This window comes from Pezoporus flaviventris, unplaced genomic scaffold (genome assembly GCF_033815535.1).
Source record: "Pezoporus flaviventris isolate CSIRO_AGI_PZ_B2104156 unplaced genomic scaffold, CSIRO_AGI_Pfla_v1 ptg000066l, whole genome shotgun sequence".
Taxonomy (NCBI): domain Eukaryota; kingdom Metazoa; phylum Chordata; class Aves; order Psittaciformes; family Psittacidae; genus Pezoporus; species Pezoporus flaviventris.
Genome location: NW_026892614.1, coordinates 11,750,388 through 11,772,436, shown reverse-complemented (window position 1 = coordinate 11,772,436; position 22,049 = coordinate 11,750,388). Strand labels below are relative to the sequence as shown.

General features: G+C 42.0%; 1 protein-coding gene across 5 annotated transcripts in view; it reads left to right on the top strand.

The window, feature by feature from the left end:
• Positions 1-22,049, top strand: part of SLC35F3 (solute carrier family 35 member F3) — a 169,822-nt gene that overhangs the window by 112,051 nt on the left and 35,722 nt on the right. For 4 of the 5 annotated variants that reach the window (XM_061471253.1, XM_061471254.1, XM_061471257.1 and 1 more), the window contains one exon: positions 14,551-14,875. In XM_061471253.1, coding sequence (XP_061327237.1) covers positions 14,551-14,875 — 325 coding nt within the window. Of the gene's footprint in view, positions 1-1,693; positions 1,849-14,550; positions 14,876-22,049 lie in introns of all 5 variants that reach the window. The other variant, XM_061471256.1, reaches the window with a different exon arrangement.

Genomic DNA, 22,049 nt, shown 5'->3' with positions numbered 1-22,049 from the left:
GGAAAAATATTGCCTGAGAGGAATAGAGGGAGGAGAGGGAGAAAGGGATGAGCAAGATGAGGTAAAGAGGAAGAATGACTCAAAAAAGAAAGTTATTGAACAGTAAGAGATAAAGTACAAACTTGAGACTCCATAGAAAGCTCACGAAGGAGAAAAAAAAATAATATTGAAAAACTGAGGAACAAAGAAAGGAAAAGAAGACATGCCAGCAATAGCTCTGTGGAGGAGAACGTGAGAACATGCAGAAATGCCTGAGAGGGGGAAAGGAACTGAAATCAGAAAGGAAAATTGGAAAATCAGGAGTACCTGAAGGTTGTTATTTCAGTTCATGGAGAACACAGCTGTTGCATTCCCCCAACATAAAAAGCACCTGCTGTAGAGATAGGAAAAGGGATCTCGGTTTTCTGACCAGAAGAAGAACAGGCCTGATCTTCATTACACTATAATTAGAATTTAAAAAAAGCCCTTGGATTTAGCCTTGTGCATAGTAGAGGGCTTCTCTCAAGGTTTGAATTGGAGGTTCCTCTGGGTACGGAGCATGTCTTCCTTCCTTTTGGTGCACTGCACATGCTTTATGAATCATAAATAATAATAACCCACCAGGTCCCAGCTTTGAAATGTGGGTCATCTCATTCCTCTTCTAATGGTTCAAATACAGTTTATTACCTACCTTTTATAGAAACAGAACCACTGCAATCTTTCCCTATGCCATAAAATTGAATCCTTTCAAACATTTCCATGTCAGCTCTGCATACCAGCTCTCAGACACCCTATTGCCACTCACCAGGGACTTTGTTGACCTAGTTGGACTTTTCATTCATTATTTGAGACTGTTTTTTCCCTTATCATCAGTGGCAAAATCTAAATTGCCTTGATGGTGTATGATAGGGCCCAGAGGTTGTACAGAGGCAGGTAAGAGTTTTCTTTGCTGTCTGCTTCCTTTTAATGAAACAGACTGACTTTGAGAGCTTCTTTTTCCACATCGACAACATTTCCTTTCAGACTAATATTGACTAATTTTGACAGCTGCTGTTTAGAGCCTGGCTGAAAAAGCCAAGCGTAGTTACAGGCAAAAATAAAGTGAGGCAGTGGGCACACTGTGCACTGCTTGCTTCCGTCGATCTGACTGCCAGACCTCTGGTAAAGATTTGCTTTCCTAAACTTCTCTGGTAGCCGAAGTCCCCTGCAAAGGCATAGCCAGTGCTGCAAATACAAGGTAACAAAAACTTTCTTCTGCTTTGCAGTTATGATTATTTTCTCTCCTATCAGCCATCATCAAAGCATTTCAAGGATCTCTGGCAGAACCACTAGGAATATGTGTCACTCTGGAATAGCTAGCCAAGAGGAGCCTTTCATTGATATGCATTGCTGTAAAGCCTTCCAGCAGTCCTTCTATTTTCCTGTTGGTGCAGTAACTTCTTTGCTTTAAAAGGGAGATAAGGACTTTGTGAGTCTTCACAAGCGTGACTGTCATTTTGAATTACTTCAGAGATTGAATCATCAGTATGCTCTGAGCCTGCTGTACCAGCACTTCCCAAGACGAGTGTATCTACATGCATCACCCAGGCAGGAAGTAACCATACCATGTGTTTTGTATGCCTGGCACCATTGCACACTCTTCGTATTTTGAGAAATGTAGGCTTGGTGCCTGATTTGTGCTTGTTCATCTTTCTGTTGTTGTTTTTCTCAGCAGTTTCTGTCCATACTGGAGGGGCCATTCCTCTCAGACCAGTCAGTTGACTGCTTTCACTCTGTTTGTACACGAAAGCACAGTGTACTTTGAAGGCTGATTTCCCTTCATTAGGAAAGTAAATATTTCACTCCCTGCTCTGCATCTTCCAGGGACACGTAACGTCAGCTTTCATGAGGAGCTGCCAGGAGCTATCTTTTCTGCCAGAGAAAAACCATCCTTCACTTAATTAGCCCATACTTAGAGCTACTTATTCCCAGGTTTCCAGCACCTAGGAAATGGTATTTCAGCCTCCCAATACAGCACATTTCCTCTGCACTGTTCTCTTGGGAAGAGTGACTGGTGATGTTCAAAGTTGCTTATAATGCAAATAATAACCTCTCTACTTTCAATTATTACACGTTAATGTCTAAACTGAGTTGCTGTGGAACCAGATTCTGCAACATGCTCAGCTGGAGTAACCTTGTCTGCATTGCTGGAGTTGCAGGGAATTATACAAGTACAAATGAGAAATGAGTTTGGCCTTTTAACATATTTGCATGCCTGCTGGGGAGTCATCACAAGCATATCAACACTGTAATCACTTTAAAAAAACCTCCTCTTTACCTCAGCAAGCACAAACTGAAGATCCCAAGCACAGCAAAAACTTTCATGAGTGGCAGTCTGATTCCTTAAGAGATGCAGTTCTTATTATCCTCATTTTGCAGACGGAGCAGCCGAGAAACTGCAGAATGAAGCAAGTTGCCTAAAACCAAGCAGCACGTCATTTCACTGAGCAGGCAAGAAAAGACTGACAGTAGATAGGAATGGACCCTCAAACTTCCCACACGTTTTCTTGGCCACGGGAGGGCACTGCCATGAATGGATGCAATATAGCAGGGACAAGACCTCTTTTACTGAAATCAGTGACTTCAGCTTCCTACTAAAACTTCCTTTTTGAGAGATAAGCTCAAGTGCTACATAAATATATCTCTGGATAAATACTGTGTAACTGTTAGCAGTGTTCTGCTGGTGGCATTGAAAGATTTTGGTAGTCAGGCAATACTTGTTTATACTTCGAGCACTTGGGCAGACAGTGTGAAAAATCACATCTGTTGAAGCAAGAATTGTGCCCACTGGTCTCTTTTATACAAGAGCTGTACATGACAGAAATATGCACTGCTTGTATGTTCTTGAAAGCAGAAGTAGCTGGAGAGCAGGAGAGGACTATGGCTCAGCCAGGGCATTTGGTTTGTGTGCACTTCCCCACTGAAGTGGCCTTCATGAGAAATGCATGCTGGCTTCTGTGCAGAGTAATAACTTGCAAAATGCTCGCTTTTGTTCAGTGTGAGCATTCACTATTAGGCCAGAGCATCAAACCCAGCTGGTGCTTGCTCCATAGTTGTGGTAGCAGCTTTTGCTGATTCCTGACCAGAGCTGCGATGGGATGAATGACCTAGGGGTGAAGGTAATGCTAACAAGTTTGCATGCAGCTACAGGAATGAACAGGAGTGTAAATTTGCTATGTGTCTGCTTCTCCATGATACCACCAGCATGAGCTGTGATATGACAGGGTGGCTTACTCCCCTGATGGAAAAACAGCGCCCTCTTCCATGTTTACTGGGGGTACTGACTGTTAAGTGCACATAGGCTGTAATTACACTCTGGCTTTGCCACAGGGCAACTTTTGCCCAAATTTCCTGTTCCTTGCAGTACTTTAAGTTAACACACCAGCATATCTGAGCAGATGTCCAAGCTCCTGTTCCAAAGGCGTGAGGAGTTTCTTGTTGCATAACACCTGGCTCCCTTCCCAAATGGCACCATGCTTTCTTAAGCTTTAAACAGCCTCAAAATGAGCTGTGCTAGGCTTACCCACTGGGGATTCCCACCAGCTCCTTTTGATCATGTCCCACCAGTTATTTCATATACTATCTCGCCTGTGCAAACTCATAAGCTATAGTTTGGAGGTGACTCATTACTTCTGCACTGTGTGTCCCCTCCCCAAATGATACAAAAATAAAATGAGACTATTTTAATGTTACTAAACAAATGCCAGGGCAGGAGCTTTTATGTATCACAAAGCTGGAAGATAAATTATTAAAGATGTATCCAAGGTTCCTTACTTTAGTGTCTGAAAAAAAGCCAACATGTACATGCTATGGACAAACAATAGTTTCATTTACAATGACAGAACTTACAGATAACAGCAACCTTGGATCATCTTCTCAGACTTTCTGTAGATCACAGACCATTATGTTTAACCCACTTGCCCCTAGATGAAGCAAGGTGCATTTTCTAGTCATCTTTAATCAATTTAGGCATTTGCTTTCAAAAAATCAGAAGGTTACTAATCCATCTATTTAATTACAGATTTCTCTCATGAGAAGTTGGAACAAGACATAGTAAAAAATAAATATTAAAACACCACAATGAATCATTTGTTGTCTCCCATTTTAATTTTATAATTCTCATTAAAGATATCTTGTCTGTCTTTCCCAATGGCTGGCATTTGTAAACAACAGGATTTGTAGCATAGGAACAGTGCAGCATAAAAGGCAGAGTTCAAACTAGTAGTTCAACATAAAAGTCTATGGCAGCTCAACATGTATTGCCCAGGAATCTCCCAGTTACAAGCCTCACATACAGCATTATTTATGTTGTAGCTTTCCTAGCACATTATACTCAGCACAGCACATTCACTTACGTACTAAGCAGCTCCCTCCACTTGGCTGGAGTACCATTGCCAGCCTTTAGTCTACAGCCCAGTTAATCTTTGTTAATTATAAACCATAAGATGCCACTGCAGACCTGGAGAACATCCCACAGAAGCAGGAATTTGTCCAATAAAAAAGTAGATTTACTTTACAATCTTCACTGAGTTTTGCTGGCAGCCACTACAGAATAAGATCAAACGCAACAGGAGCCAAGGTGTTTTTAGTGGTGCAGAAATGGCTTGCTTTTACACAGGGCTGCTCACCAACTGCATAGGTACCATGTACTGGAGAAGCCAGCTACCTTCTCTGATGTTAACTGCCCAGTTCCAGGAACCTGGCTCCACTCTAAATGGGCCTAATGCAGAGCATAATAACCTGGCATGGAAATTTTGTGAGTCCAACTCAAGACATGGATTTTTCCATAGGATCTAACACCCTTTGGTTATACACTGACTTTTCTTGAGGTAATAGGTACACATTTTACCTAGTATCATTACTTCTGGCCAAAACCTCCTCAAATGAAAAAAAAAAAAAAAAGTGATCCCTACAAGCCTTGTCATGGAGAAATACAGAATTGAAGAAGTATGATCTAGAGATGCCCTTTTCCACAGTCTCCTCAAGTTCCCTAATGCAAGTCTCAGCAAGGATGGTATTGTATTTATGGTTGACAAAGGTACTAGTCTATCTTCTATAGTGATTGAAACAAGTCAAGAATAGTGGGTTACAAAAGCCTGTGTCACTGAAAAGAGGAAAAGGCAAGTATCAGAGAGAATATAGAAACTAGGGTTTTTTTTTGCATTGGAAAGGAATATACATGAGTCTCAAGGCAGAAAATCAACTCTATCCCAACCAAAATCAGGACAGTAACATATTTTTGCTAGGAATTATACTGAGTGCCTTTGTGCCACCATGGGTCCAGCCAAACCTAGGTTTCTTATCAAAGGAGACCCAGCTTTTGCTAAACTTTCTGGTGAGAGGTGAAGAGCATCCTCTTCTTTCTTCTGGTAGATCTTTGAGCAGCAGAACGGAGGGAGCTTGTCTGGATTACATGTGCGTCACTCCAACCACTGTGAGCACGCTCAAGTCCATGTCAAGTCTATGCTAATATCTGGTTATTGGTTGACAAAGAGCAGATGCTCCAACAATCTTGTTCTGAATGCAGGACCTAAAAAAACATTGTGTTTGAGGTTCAATAGCAGGTTACCCCTTTAGCTTCAAAGAGATCAGTTGGAGTTAGAATTCGGTATGCAAGGAACCAATGGGCTATAGCAAAATCTTCTGTCTAAAATTGTGTTTACTTCAAAGCCAAGCAGCTCTGAATTTTGGAAAGCTCAATAAGGGAGAAAGAACATCATCTTGGTTTTGATAAAATGCAGCCAGCATAGCCTCCACAGTTAGCATAAATTCACTTACCTCTTAATATAAATACCTGAACATAGGTACTGATATAAATGTGCTATTTATATAAGTAGTTAGATTCCCTTAGAGATAAAACTATTACTCAAGAAAGACATGAGGCACTCAAATGCCTGGCTAATTAATACAGTAGTTTCCCTCAGAGAATTCAGTGGTTTTTTTCATCAGAACAGACAATCATCTCTCAGACCTTTGTTCAGAGTGAAGTTTGCACAGACTCTGATCAAAATTTGCCCAGAAGACTGTTCTGGTTGCAAGTTATTTTTGTTTTAATGGAAGTTCAGCTTCCATAGAGAGGCTGGTCTGCTCACACTAAATGGCAAAACTTCCAGTGACATTGCCAGGCAACTCACTGTTAGCTTCAGTCCAACTTTTATTCAAAAAGGGAATAAGGAGGAAAAAAAATATTTTTCCATGCTATCAAGAATATGTATCTCATAATCAGGATTATTCCTTACATGCTTTTACAGTTGTACTTTCCAGCGCCACAATGCTGGTACTGTAATAAGCACCCAATATCTTCCATTTTCACTCTGGATTCCAGTCATGAATCCTGATTAATAGTAAAAAAGACAGTATTTAGGGGAGCTCCCCACCCCATAAAATTCAAAGTTGGAATATCATAATTTAATGAGGCCCATTCAAATGCAGCTCTTTTAATAGAATTTCTAAGCAGTTGCCTCTGAAGATAAATTCAGTGGATTAAAGTCTAAATTGCTGTGGTATGGAGTTGATAATTTTTCAGCTCACTATCACTAGCAGGAATTAGAACATATATTTTGCAGGAAGCCTCACTGGAGTATTTGTCAGAGGAAGGAATGTATGTGTATGCTAAGGAGGAGAATTTAGCATATCTTCAGCAAATATGTGAGATTATTTAATTCCAACTATTAATAAGCTTAGGTATAATATTTGGTGCAAGATAAAACAGGAATTAATATATAATAACTATTAGGGATAGAAAACACTTTATCTGTGGTTAATAGTTTAGAATTTGGGTGTACCTGTTACATGAAACTTATGCCTGTTTTGTAGGAGTTAAGCTATATGGATGATCTGGTGAAAACCAGTGATATGGGCCAGATTTCCACAGACAAGAGGATAAGAGAATCACTTACTTGCTGGTGAGCCAGTAGACCTATTTTCTAACCTGCAGAAATTAGGGTGAGATGATCAGGCAAGTCTGAAAATCCTGCATCAATACACCTTACTTTGTATAATTAGTTAATTTATATTATGAATTCCAACAGCAAAAGCAGGTCTGAACGCAGAATGCATTTGTCTCGTTTTGAATCTGTCTTCGTGCAGTTTTCCCCATTTCCAGATACGTATATCCCTTATTCTGTAGCCTTGAGCAAATTCAGACCTTCTGACCTAATAGGTTAATATCCTGGTTTTGTTCTTTAAAATAACCTCTACTGTGGATTTTAAAACTATCTGCTGTATTGATTTATTCTTGACTTAGTCATTCCATTCCGTGATCAAATTAAGTAAAATTATTTTTATCTGTTACTGTAAAAGCAAAGTATTTAAAGAAAGTACTTTAAACTTTTACAGTTTCCCAAATAGCATCAAAAATCTATATATGTGATGCCATTTTGACCAAATATTCTCATTTAAACTGATTTAATAAAGGTTTATGGGGTTTTGTCATTTTTCCATTGCGATACATTAATTAGTATTCATTAAAAAATATAATACTGATCTCTTAGACCTTCAGCGCGGACCATGGTTGGAAGGTTGGGGAAATGTGTGCAAACCCAAAGTCATTGTGACGCTAAGCGTTGCAGTCTCACCCACCAGCCACCCATGGGGACGTAGGAAAATAACTTTTTTCTCTGTTTTCTGCTTTGTTCCTAGTAATTTTTGGCAGGTATTTTGGGGTTTCTTGGCTGTTCCTGAACACTGAGTTGCCCTTTTTGTGGAGTAGCCTGTGAAGGGCTCAGGATCCCCGGTGGCAATGGCCAGAGCCCATTGCTGGGTATGCGGCATATGGGTTGTTTACTCCCACCTGCACCTCTTGATCGGCAGGTACACTTCTCCATCTGCTGGTGTATGACCCAGTCACGTAGCCTGCCATCCTCACAGCTGGCCCTTGCCCTTGCTGACCTGCCCAACTTCAGGTCACAGCTTGCCTCCTGGTCAGGTCACCTGTGGGTATTGTGAAACGCACAGGTCCCAGAGCAGACCTCTGCAGAGCCTCAGCTACTTCCTGCATTACTGTATTTACTCCTCACTGGTTTCCTGTCTTCTACTAGGCCTTTTATCCATTCCAGTACCTTCCCTGGGCACTTGTTTTCTGTAAGACCTTTATAGTGTGATTTTTGTCAGAGGCCTCTTAAAAACCTAGGAGAGGAAACTGCATCCCCTTTATCAGTGTGCCTATTGGCCCCCCCCATCAGAGGACACTGGTGAGGCTGCAGGTTAAATCGGTTAGTTTGCCCAACACGTAATGCCAAGTAGAGACCTGTGGTTTATGCTGTGATAAGATCCCTGTTCCTCACTATGGCTCACTCTCTCTAGCACTTACTACTCTGTTTCAGAGTTGAGCTGGCAGCTAAGTGGCTGAACTCTTTTCCTTCAAAAAGTGTAGGTGGAGTGTGTGATCCTCGTCAGTAGCTCAGAACATGGAGCAGCCTTCCACCCTCTGTGCTGAAAGAAGCAGGAATCCCATCTACCCAGAAGGGTGCCCTAATCCAGTGACTCTCTAATACCAGGGGAACCCAGATATCAGCAAAGCTGGTCTGCTCACAATAGCAAACATCCTTATTTATTGGGAAAGCAGGAAGTGAGAAAGTCATTTGCCCAGAAAATTAAAAGTGAGGGTCTAGGCCTTGTTCCAATGACTACCTCAAATACAGTATGGAAATATTTCTTGGAGATTACTCTTAAAATGAGAGATGGAAGCTCTCAAACGTGTCTGAATCCTGACAGGGTCTGGGTATGACAGAGGCACAAACCTTCTTAGGAGTCATGGTGCTTAGGCATGCCCAGAAAACAGATTCTTTGGCATCTGGGGAGCTCTAATGGGACTGGGAGGAGGATACAGCTGGTGCAAGCAGGTAAAGCTGATTTGGAGAAAATGGCCCTTGGTGCAGAAGTTAAGCTGTGTGTGCTGTCATTACTGATATGTGCAGCAGAGAGGAAGGCCTTTGGAAAGGTAGATACATGAAGCTAACTGGCTTCTGAAATAAAATATTAACAGTTCCTTAAAACTAGCTATCAGGATGACCTGTGAAAGGGGAGGTCACCATTTGCAATGGCATGAGAAAGCTGCACTAGCTACTAGCTGATCTGCCAGGTGACAGATGAGTCCCTAACTGGCCTGGGCCACATATCTGAATAAATACCCACATTTCAGATTTAGACAACTACAGTGGCAATCAGAGATGTAAATCACTTTGTGGATTTGGCATTTCGTCTTCACAGGATGATTCCTAAGCTGTACAACTTAGCTCAAAAATCCTGGACAGCTAAATAATGCATAGCTAGTGTGGTAGACAGGAATGGGATAAAAAAGACACTTTGAGGAGCTTGGAAGTCTGCCAATGAGGCAAATAGTATTTTGTGTCCAGAAAACAACCACCAGAAGTCATCATGTGTGTTTTTAGGTATGTTTGTATGTAACTAGTAAGTTACTGCATTGGAACTGTCTCCCACTGATCCATGTGGTAATTGTTGGGTGAAGAGGAAGTCACACAGCATTAAAGGTTGTGAGAATATACCTTGAGTAGTGCTCCAGCTCTGATTCCCCTGCATGTCATTGGTTTCTAGAGCTCTAAACACACCGGTGGTCAGGTGCTGCGTTACAGGGCTTGCCTCAGCTCCTTCTCCCCTGTTTATGATAAGCATGTATTTTTGCAAGCTTTACAAGCTTGTTCTGTGCAATGCCCAAGCAGCCACAAAACATCTGAGAGGCTGGCAAACTGGAAATGCTTTGAGGATGGCTCATTTGTATTTGTCAGAGAGGCCTGTGAGGATTCTTTCTTTCGCCAGAATTTTTCCCAGAAGCCTGATCTAAAATGCTGCTTAAGAATATGCTTACATTGAAGCACAAGCATAGACTGGGGAAGTCGGTGGAGTTGTGCATTATCATTAGGCACATGTTTCAGTCCCTACTAGGACTGAGGGTCCTTAGTCTGTGAGGGTCGCTTTCTCACACTGAAGGGTTGGCAAGAACACCCAGCACTTTTGTAATACGTCTTTCACTCATTTGCTGGCTAGCTGGCATCAGCTAAAGCAGCTCATTGGTGACAGCTAAATATGTTTGGGTGTCATGGCCCAGCGCTGAGCCCACTAGTGCTGCCTGCAGTGGCTATACTCCGTGTTCCTCACAGAACAGAGGTGGAGAGGTGGGATTCGTCTAGCCCAGCTTCAGACACCTACGCTAGAGGCACCTACTTCTGAACATGTCACCCCAGACTGTTTAGAAGAGCTGGTGGAGAGAAACAAGCACTTGGTGAGGGTGATTCATCTGGCTTGCCTTTATCATCTACTTTAGGAGGAGATAAATCATGCTATGCAAATGTCTTTTTGCTGTCTACTAACTATGCAGAAAGTGTAAATCACTGTCTCAGATACACAAGTCTGCACAGTAGAAGTCTCAAACTGAGAAGACAAATGCCACCCTTGGTTTTTATCAGTATCACATTTTGACATCTACAGTGAGATACAGTGTGGTGCTGCGGTAAGTCTTTAGCTGGCTATCTGTGCACAAGAGTCTCAGACCTTAAAGCACTTTTGAAGTGGTCTGGACAGGTTGTTTAAAGGTGTTAACCTCTGCTAGGGTGGATTTTGTCTGACACAGTGCATCTGTAGTCGGTGAGAAAGGGCACATCATCTAAGGCATCTGCTTTATGTGGGGTGTCTAGTACCTTCCAGTGCCTGTTTTAATCCATGGCCTCAGCCATGAGCATGGACTAAGTAGCTCTGGTATAGATGTCCCTACCACAAGTACCTGAAGTCAGCTGAGAGGGGCCTCACCCGTAATGGAGAAACAGAAAGACAGCTGTCTCCCAGTGTTAGGGATCCCCATGGGTAAAAGCATTGCCAGTAGCACTGGAGGTGATCTCTTCTTCCCTTTGCTTCTGAATGCCATGGCAAAGAGTTTGGGCTGAAAGGGAGGGAGAAGGAGTGGTTCCGGTTGGAAATTAGGAAACAGGAAAAGGCATGAATAAAAGGAAAAATGAAAAGCCAAAATTAGTAAAAGCAAGCTAGTCAATTTTCCTCTATCTCAGCATCTTGATTTGTTCTTTTGGGGGATACAGTAGCATACAGAGCAGTCTGCTGCAAGGAGCAATGGAAGAAAACCAGTAAAAGCCTGGAGAAGAGTGTTCAGAAATAGAATTGTCCATTCTGACAAGACATTTTGCCATCTTTAAATTCGTATGGATTCTGTTGCCAGCTGACCATGGTGGAATGTTAGGAAGAGAGTGAAGAGCTTTTCATCCATGTGTGGGTTTGATGTCACCCCATCTGGGACCTAAACTGTGGTTTAGGTGAGGAAAATGTCTCCATCGGGACACAGGGACTGGGCAGGGAAAGCTGCAGCTCTGAGTATTATACATGTCAGCTGGCAGGCAAGTCCCCATCACAGTAAATGAGAGATGAGACCACATGGGTGTATAACATCTATAGTGTCCACCTCTTCCAAAAACAGCCTGGCTTCTGGGGGCAGACTGTGTCCCAGATATCCTCCAGGACAGTGCCACTAGAAAAGGCTGTGCCCATTTGGCATCCAGGCCTGAAGCAGCACAGGAAATGATATGGGCACAATACAGTTTCACTGACAGATACCACAGACACTGACACATGCTTTAAGTGTCAGCTTGTAACTGTGTATTACCAGAATAGTGGTATTACCACAAAATATGGGACCCATCATCATGAAACCCATCATACCTGGCATAAGTTTTTACTTCATCCAGCATGTGGAAGCATCCAAAGAATGAGCATCCCTAAAAATTCAACCCTTGAGCTGCAAGATCACTTTAGATGTGATACATGCAATGTTGTCTTTTGCTGAAAGTTCATGTTTCTGTTGGTGTATTTAACATAAAATTAAATATACCTGGACAAGTAATTTTGCCTATGGAGCTGAGAAAGCATCAGTAAAGTTCAGCTTTATTTCATAGGGAGTAATTGACATGGAGTAGAGTTAAAAGGCAGTGATTCCCTTGCGAGTTGTCCATGTGAACTGCTGACTCATGCATATGTGTGCAGTAAAAAGGGGAGCAGAGCAGGCATCATCTTCAGCCTTGGTGGGGATAAGATCTTCACCACAGTGTGTGTTGTGGGGTGTCCATCAAACACTGCACTATTTTATGTAGAGTGTCTGGTGCATCAGATAGTGTAGTCATGATTTCCCCTCTTTCCTTCCCCTACTAGGCCAGAGGGACAGACTTGCTGTCTCAATGATCAAATCTGATCTTAGAAAACACAGCTTCAATATTGTGATTCAGAGCACCTACTCATCTTCAGATATCATACACCCTAGTGGCTTAAGGCATGCTCACTAATCTAAAATATCTTTAGCAGGAGGGGTTTAAATTCCAATTTCCTGCTGGAATCACTGCAGAGAAGACAGGTACAGCAAGTACCCTGCTAGCTGTCTTCTAGAAGGAGGAACTTTTTTTGCCTAATTCTCCAGGTAGTGTCAAAGATGTAAACTGTGTGTGGAGGAAGGCTGTTCTCTGCACTGACACAGGTGCACAAACCCCTCCTAAGCTCTTGCTTGGCACTCTGGCTGCCCGAGTGTGGGTTTTCCGTGCATAGCAATACCCCTGGTCTGTGGGAAGGATGCTGGAGTTTGTTAGGGTGTGTGAAGAGTTTGGTGTTTCAGTGACAACGCTTAGTAGAAAAGCTTGAGAGGAAAGAAAAAAATCAGTAATCGTTATGGGACTTGTGTGGTGAAGAGCAAAGAGTGTTGAGCCATTAGACGGTGAAGTTAGAAGAAATGAATGTACTGTTGTCTGGTAAACTGAACCCTGACTGGTCTGTGCAGCAAGTGAGGCAAGAAGTATTAGTGACAAGCAGTGTATTATGAAGAAAATGTATTTAAATGATTTTGAATGAGCTAAGGGTTCACAGACAGCCTTTTCTCAATTCTAGCTTCTTGTAACATTTAGCAGGTAGCAGTAGCCCTTCCATTAGGTTTTTAATACAAAGCAACATTAACTTTGGATAATTCATTGGCCTGCTGGTGCATCTCCTGTTATGTAGAAAGCTGCCCACACAATCTTCTACTGAAATAACTGGAGATCAGCAAAGTGCCCAGCTCTCTTAAAGCCACTCAAAAAGACCAGATGTTTATGCCTGTGCTGCTATTCGCTCTTTTTAAGACACCAGAGGCCACAGATTTTCCTGTTACAAAATACAATTTTACTAGGCAAACTCAGATCTTAGTGAGATCAGGCATTCGTTATCTGTAAGGAAATAATAATTCTCTCCATTGGAATAATCCTTTTCTTTAATAATGTATTAGCTCATATAAATACAAATTTAGGTTAACCTGAAATAAAAGTTTTTAAGCAATTTTCCATTCCAAATATTGATTCTCACCAGGATAAGGAAGGATTTTTGTGTATGGATCTCTCTTAATCTGCACTGAACGTATATAAATGTTTGGCAATAATACAGTCTCTCATTGCCGTGGCTGCACTTACATTTCTCTTTTCACCTTTCAATGCATGCAGTGACCTCTGGACACTTTTGAAGTTGTAGGGTCCTGGCTTTCAACACGAACTACTAATACATCCTCCTTCAAGTGAATGGACCAACCCAACTGAATCATCCTTTAAGACAAGTCGCTACTGAGTGTTGCATGTGAATGGGGTGAATTTAAGAAAGGCAGGTAGAAAGCCCTAAAGGGTCTGCCACTGAGGTCTCCAGCACATTTTGAGCTCCCTGAGAACTGAACCACCCTAACCTCACTTTGCTCATTCAGTCAGTATCTGCTGATAGTGGTACAATACCAGGGCTATACCAATTCATGTTTAAGGATTTGAGGGAAGAAGCTTCTTAGGAAAGAAATTTCCAGCAGCATAGTAGACTCAGTTATATACTGGGGCAAAGTTCCAGTCCAGTCTCATTTGGTGCAGGGCTGGAGCTAAAAAAAAGTTAGTCGCCTACTCCGAAATGCTCTCCAGGGCAGCCTGTGGGTTGGTCTAATTTTTGCCATCTGGCTACAGCCTCAGAAGAGCTGTTTTTCTAGAGATCACTGAAATGCCTGGCGATCCAAGTTGAGTATTAATTGTACTATTTACATTGCTGTGATTGTGCTTAACTGCAAGATTAAATACATTGTCCCCCCTCTCCTTTTAAGAAACGCCATATTCCATAAGCTGTCCAATTCCACTTTTTCCAAGACAATAACAATTCCAAATGTTGTTGTAATCCCCTTTGATGCTTTATTAAACTGGATGTGTATTTTTCATTCGTTTACACGTCCTAACAGCATCAGTTTAAGTGGTGTGTTAAGCCTTTCTCCGTACATCAGAGCAACATGTAATTTTCATTTCAATTTTACCCAGTGGCTTCTAAATCTAGAGGTGATAATTACTATTTGCATTGTAATTATGTCTCGGTTGAACCAGAGGCCTTGCAATGATCTAAAAACAAAGGACATTTTGTGGCAAGATCTGGAGGGTTCTTTTGCTGCTAAAGCTCCGCGTGACTGCAGAAGGGCCTAGGGTTTGAAAACTAAAATGCGGGCTGGCTTTCCTTAGTAAGCCTTGTGTTTCTTCTCCCCAGGGGATGAGCGCTCCCGGGAGTCTCCAGCCCCAGCCGAAGCACAGATGCAAGCCGGGGCGGAAGGCAGTGGAAGGGTGAACCGCTGTTGCTGGAAATGCTCCGTGACGCAGCTCAAGAAGATTGTCTGGGGTGTGGCTATGGTCCTGGGTGTCTGCTCCTCTTGGTCAGGTTCAACCCAGCTAGCAAAACTGACCTTTAAGAAATTCGATGCACCCTTCACTCTAACGTGGTTTGCAACAAACTGGAACTTTTTATTCTTTCCTTTATATTATCTTGGACATGTTTTTAAGTCAGCTGAAAAGCAGTCTCCGAAGCAAAGATACAGGTATGGGAGCTTTTGTTTTTTCCACTGTGGCTCTTGCATGCTGCTCTATGTCTAGCAGATATTTTATTCATGTCATAGAATCACAGAATGATTTGGTTTGGAAGCGACCTCTAGTTCCAACCCCCCTGCCACGGGCAGGAACACCTTCCACTAGACCAGGTTGCTCCAAGCCCTGTCCAACCTGGCCTTGAACACTGCCAGGGATGGGGAAGCCACAGCTTCTCTGGGCAACCTGTGCCAGCACCCCTTCACCCTCACAGGGAAGAGCTTCTTCCTTATATCTAATCTAAATATACCTTCTCTCCCTTGTCCTGTCCCTAGAGGATCTTGTAAAATGTCCCTCTCCATATTTCTTGTAGGACCCCTTTAGGTACTGGAAGGCTGCTCTAAGGTCTCCCTGGAGCCTTCTCTTCTCCAGGCTGAACCCCAACTCTCTCAGCCTATCTTTATAGGAGAGGTGCTTCAGCCTTCAAATCATTTTCAAATGCCAGTTAAATCAAACTTGCATTTGCTTTCCTTTCCAGGTTTGTTAAAGGATGTTCTGAATTAATTATATAGATGCTACGTTATTATTCTTAATACAATTTCACTGCAACAGTAAGAAATCTTGGTTTATTTCCGATGCATACAAGTCACATAATGAAAGTCCACATTTGCTGCAATTACTTCTCAAGACCTTTCTGTTCAATACTCTGTGAACATCATTTTTTCATTAATACCTTCTTCCTCTACCCACAGCTGACTTTTATGGCAATTTCTGCATAAGCTCAGTAAGCTTTTCTGTTCCAAACTCAGGACTAGTGCAGTGTCTTGATCAGCCAAGTAAAAAGTATTGCAGTATTTTCCTGGCATTATGCCCCTGACATCAAAGGCCAAGCTCTGATCCCGGTTAAACTTGAGCTGTTGTGTTTATTTCCGGGAGGAAGCGCAGTCATAACCAAAGCCAGCATTTTGTCTTCAGCACACCTTGTCTTTACAGCAAGCCAAACCCACAAAGCCCGTAGTGCCTGTGCTCTGTGAGGGGCTGAGAATGCTCTAGCTGTTTAAAGAACCACCTCTTGGTGAGCACTCCTTCAGCTCATCTCATTTTGGCCCGAGAGGTGTCTGGGACAGATGGGATGACTCAGCCATCAAGATGTCCTGTGTCAGAGAGCTTCCCCGATACATGGAAGGATGTGAACAATGTTTTCCCCTTCTGTTACACAGTGGGGCTCACAGGCTTTTAATGAAGTAGCTCAGAAAGTAAACAGTAAGAAGTGCACATTTCTCAGCTTCCAGCTGTGCAGCAGCGAGGTGGAAACTTACTACAGAAAAAGTCTAAGAAACCAGGGTGCTCGGGAAATGCTCCACCTCAGATGACTGTGGTGCTGAAATTTTTCTGCTTAGCCATTATTATGGTTTCATCTACAGAGTTATTTGTGGGCTGCAGATAAAGGAAATCTACTGTTCAGTGAAGGTCCTAGAGCAGCATCCACTAGTTTTAAAGGCATTTTTATAAGATGTCATGTTTCCTGTGCTTCAGTGTTCAACTTGTACGTGTTTACTCCGCAGTAAACATGGTTGCTTCAGAGACCGGAGAAGTGTAGAGGTTAGAGAAAGCAAATTTAATCTAGAACCAATAACAAATGCTAGCCCCAAAAGAACTACCTTTTCGTTTCTTTGGGTTTTAAGTATTTTTCTTCCATCTGCCCTCGGATAATGTTTTAAATACTTCTGAATTCTAGAATGAGCGGTTGTGGTTTGCCAGATCCCTGGGGTTAAAACCAGAGCATTATACACATTGTTGCTGCAGTTAATTGTTATGGTTGGTAGTTTTATGTCTTCCATTCAATTAAATGATGGCTGAGTTGAAGAGGAGGTCATGCAGCCTATTTGGAATGCAGGGGAACACCACTAAAAGTAAGCTTACAGCAGGCTTAGTAAAGAACCTGCATTTGTGTTTCTGACCAGCGGATTTGATAGGGTTAATTTACAGAGTTTTTTTCTAGGTGCCAGGGTAGACCTGGACATTTGGAGATACAGTTTTGGTTCGTAGCTTTGCTGCAGATTTATTCTGTGGTTTTGAGCAAGTCTCTATGGACATCTGATCTCCTTGTACTTTCTGTTCATTTGGATGAGTCAGTTCTTTAGGGAGGAGGGAGGACTCCCCTATCACGTGTTTACATCGTGTCTGCCTCAGCATGTCCACTGTCTAAACTGAGACCTTTCAGTGGTGCTGCATCCCCTCTTAATTATTCCCCCTTTTTTGTATATTTTGTATATGTGTAAAAATATGCATAGAAGGAAAGACATATACCAAGACTCTGCAGCTTTATAAGAGCATTACCATCTTCTGGAAAGCTTGAACTCCGGGCATAACTGAACACCTTAGGGAGGCATTTTGTGGGCTTCTGGGTAGTTATTATAAGACAGTTCTGACCTGGAACTAAGAAGAAACTTGTATAATCAGTTTCTGTTTCCTTTATCCTTCACTTTCATCTATATTTTATGTATTATCTGAGCTCTCTGGAAGGCATTTGCAACAAGATAAATGAAAAGGTGGTAGCGGGAGGTGGAAAAATGACATCTAAGTCACCTTAGGAGTGAGGTGGTAAAGGAAGGGATTCTCAGATGTTGCCTACACAGGTTGCTAAAATCCTCAGGCACCTAATGTGTTTTGGCAGCTAAGCTCCCCAAGGACACCTGCGCAGCCACCTCCTCCTCCTCAGGACTGGGCAGCTCAGCCTCCTCTCACCATGGCACAGGCAGTGCCTTCCCACCTCCTCTTCCTCAGTGGGCAGCTTCACGGGGCCTAAGCCAGCAGGCATGCTTCGGTACCAGCAGGTACCTCACTGTGCAGTTAAAGAGCATGTAAAGAACAGAAACTCTTAGGAAAAATACACAAAACAGGGATAATAAAATGTAGCAACAGTGAATAGAGGTATAGTCCCTCAGTGTAGATTATATGGTTTATTGTGGTTTTAAATGTCTGTTGTATTGTACCGGTATGTATATACACTGTACTGTAAATACATGAATTTTCCTGGTTTTTTAGTTTCACAGAAGAACATACCTGCAATGGACACAAACCAGTTTAAAGCTGCAGATTTTTTTTTTTTTACCTCATTTTATAGCACATACAATGGTAATAAAGTTGCCAGCAAAATTTTATAGTAGTACATTAAATTTAAGAGCAGGTTTATTCAGTTTATTTATAAGACTTTGAGTATTAGGCTGTAATGTAAGGTGTTGAGTATTTCTGACTGACCCATATTGGATGGTAATGAGCGCTATTTAAGCTGGAGCAGACTGTCAGTGGCTGTGTCCCTGGCATGGGGAAACAGTCACTCTCCAAAGCAAACAAAAACTCATGCATTCATAGAATCACAGAATCACATGTCAAAGCTGCTTTAGGTTCCCTGTGCAGCTCCATCAACTGCTGGAGTGCATTGGGAATTGCAGTGGGAATTGTGCCCAGGTGTAGACTGCTCAGAAAGACCTTGTGCCATGCTCACTCTCAAGGGTGCCACACACACCCTTGGCACAGGACTGTGTGTGTGGGTGGTGACGCAGAAAGCTGTGGCAGGCCACAGAAGAGCACACCAGGGTCATTGCTGCTTTTTCCTTGTGCAAGTGCTTACTAGCTTAAAATAAAATTACAGTAACTAAATTATCACTCATTTCAACCATCATCCAGTCCAGAAGTAACACATATACTGATTTATGCGCCTAATGGATTGTCTAAGAGCACTTCGTTTCGGCTTTATACTTTTTGCTTTCAAACAGCTTTTTAAAATGGCACATTTAATCTGATGAGCTACCCTCTGTCGTACCTACATTATTAATTTATGAGGTAACATAAATTAAAAGCACTAGGCTTAAAGTTCACTGGCTACATGAAAGTTCAAATTAAAATCTCTGTAAGATACTGCTTAGCTTTGTGTATCTCTAGGCAGGACTAAACACACCTTTCATAAAGATTCACTCTGTGTGTGCCAGCTGGGGGAAAAACAGAGGGCTGTGTTCATATTTTAGGAGAATACCTCAGAAGACTTGATTATTTTAATGGTACAGTCTTATCTAATGATTTTTTTGAGAAGGAAACAGCAGGACTTTTCAGAATGGTTTGTGTGATTATTTGTTTATCATTTAAATCTTGATTTTTATTTCATAAAGCACTAGGGCTAAAGAAAACACCAGAAGCTAAAACTAAATCTCTTCAACAACCTAGAATGCACCTAATGTGTTGGGTGAATGAAAGAATCATTGCACGTACCTGCACTTATCTTTACAGCTTTAAACCTGCATGTTTTAACAAGTTGTTTTTCACTAGGTCAGTTTTTTCTTTATACTGTCCCCAAATTAGCTGCCACTGATCTTTCAGAATTTGAAGATTTTTCTTCGAAAAGAAGAAAAAGGTTGCAGATGACACCAAAATATAGTTATTTCTCTAAATGGATCCAGAATACTGGGAGCGACAACAGTAGACATCTAATGTAGTAGATCTCACGTTGATTTACCAACATTAATGTCACAAAAATAACTTTTGATCTATATGCATATGGGCTCAGAATCAAGTCAGTTCTTCAGTGGCCAAAAGTTATCAGTGCCATAGTTTCACATGATATCTCGGAGAATGTGGGCCAGTTTCTAAAGGTATTTCATATGTATTTCTGCTAGCACAGAGGAGACAAGGCACTAACATGGCATTTCCAGCTATTCCAGGAGTTGGGTCCATTAGTTTGATCCTGACTAAAGCAAAAGTGCAACTCACTTCACCATGGCACTCACCTCCTCTTCTGCAGCAGGCAGAGAACCCAGCAACGCTGCACTGGTAAGCAGCTGCCTGGTCGCCATGCAGCTCTAAGGGGAAAGGTGAGCGCCTCATTTGGCGAGACTGAATTCTTCCTTACTATTGATTTTCAGCATTTTGTATTCATGAGTCTCTCATACCCAGCAGCATTAAAATGATGCAGTGTGGTTGACTTTTGGCATCCTACTGATTTATATTACTACTTAGGTGGGAGCTTTACCACCAGAGCAGACAGCATTAACAGAGTCATAAATAAGCTACAAAGGCATCAAGACATGATGAATGCAAGTGTTTTTGGCAAATGTCACTCAGTCAAGCATGTTTTCTTTCAAAAACCCTCACTCTATAAACTCTGTTTGTCTAATTCAGTACATTAGCCTTAAAATAATACCTATTTACTTTGTGTTTCTCAAAATAAAATCACTTTATAATTCAAGTTCCCATTACTTTCTTGGGGGAAAATAAAACCAACAACCAAAGAACAAAAAGAACCCTTGAAATTAAAAGATATGGCATCTGATTCTTACTCGAGTTAGATACAAGCCAGGAGTAACTTCAGATTAAACCAGTTTGGTCTCTACAGCAGTCTGTCAGGACTGAGCTTTGTGCTTGATATTGAAGTGATTAATTAAAAGAATGTGTGGATATTGTGCAAGCATACTCATGGTCATCTAAGTCTCTCCTCCAGATGTCTGAACTGTTGTTGGTGATGTGTTATTGATGGGCTACTCTATCACTTCTCAGACTGTTTTCGCTTAATCTGCACTTGTAGCTGAAGACAAGGCCAAATTGTACTGTTAGCAAGTAGCAGTAGTAGTGAAGCCTTCTGCTGTAACAGTAGTGTGTAGTAAGGGCAGTGCCGGTGGAAGTCTGTCTGATATACACCTGCTGTGTGTATAGCATCAAGCTCCATCTTGGCACAATCGCTTGGGCTTAGCTCAGCTGAAGCACGAGCCACAGAGCTCAACTGCTGTTGATAACTTCTGGTTTTCAAAGTTAAGTAATTACCTCTTCCTGGTGAAACCTGTGGTTGCTGCTGCACCTTCTCTTTTGAAAAGGAAAGCATGGCCCCATGGGATGTGGGATAGGGGTGTGTTACTCCCTAGGAGTTCTGGAGGTGTCTTCTCACTGCTATGCCTTGATGTGATACAGCTATGTTGCATTATTGCCAGATGATCAGCAAGTCATCTTTTCAGCTGCTTCCTTGGGGAAACTTGTTTCCTTAGGTAAGTTAAAGATTAATGCCATGGTTTCTTGCTCTTTGTGGGTCTTGAAACAAAATTTCTCCTCTAGCTGTGAAAAATGTGTTTTATAGGTTGCCTGTTCTTGAGAAAATAGGTGGTCCTGCAGCTCCAGAGTTTTTCTAGGGTAGCTTTCTATTTACCTAAGTCTTCTCTACACACTGAAGACAGTACCAGAGGTTAGGTTAGCAAGGAAATTTGCCACATACAGCTCCTCAGTGCCACGATGAATATCCCAGAACTGCTGGCTTGGAGCTGAGTGCCCAGTTTCTTCCTAAAGTGCGTGAAGAGAGCAAATACTTACAGCATAGAACAAACATGAGGCATATAAGGTAAACAGGAGGTAGCTAACACTGCCTTTGAGAGCTTGTGTCTTAGCTTCTGTGGGAAAATGGTTGTGGGTCCTTCTTTAGGAAACCACTCATTTCTATTTTAGCCTCCTAGTTTATATTTGGAGATTGTGTATTTCAGACCATGACGTTCTGAAAAGAGTTTAATGTTCATGGCTGGTGAAAAGCTTCCTTTTAATCTGAAGATCCTTCATCTGTTGAGGATCACCTCTTCTGGCCTTTTAGATCTATGCTAATTGAGAATAAAAACTAGATATTGCCTGATCAGGAGAAATACATGTTCTTTACTCTTGAGCTTGGTTTGCAAAACTATTCCAAGGGTGATTGAATTAAGCGGTGTCCTGTAATTTTGTCGTCTTCTTCCATTACTTCTGTCTTCTCTGCTGTGGCTTGATGCTGTAAAATAATTACGTTATATGCCTCCTATGGGGTAATGGTGCTTGAGGCAAGGACTAGAAAGAGAAATAATTGTTCTTGTTACCTGCAGACAGGGCATGAAACAATGTGTTTATGTAATGGCTTCTGCTTGGAAAAAGATGTTGTGCCTTGCAGTACTGAATGATCTCTGGTCAGTAGTTAAACTGCTTCATTAACGGGCTCTTCCTCTCATTATTAGAGCAATCTGCCAAGCTTCCATGCTGCTAGGGCTTTTCTCAGGACACCTCAAAACAAGTCCACCTATGCTGAGGAACCGAAGCAAGCTAGGATGAAGGGACCTGAGGGGTCATCTCCTCCCTTCCCTGTCTCCAGGCATGAGCTGCACACACAAGCAGAAAAGTAACTGGATTTTG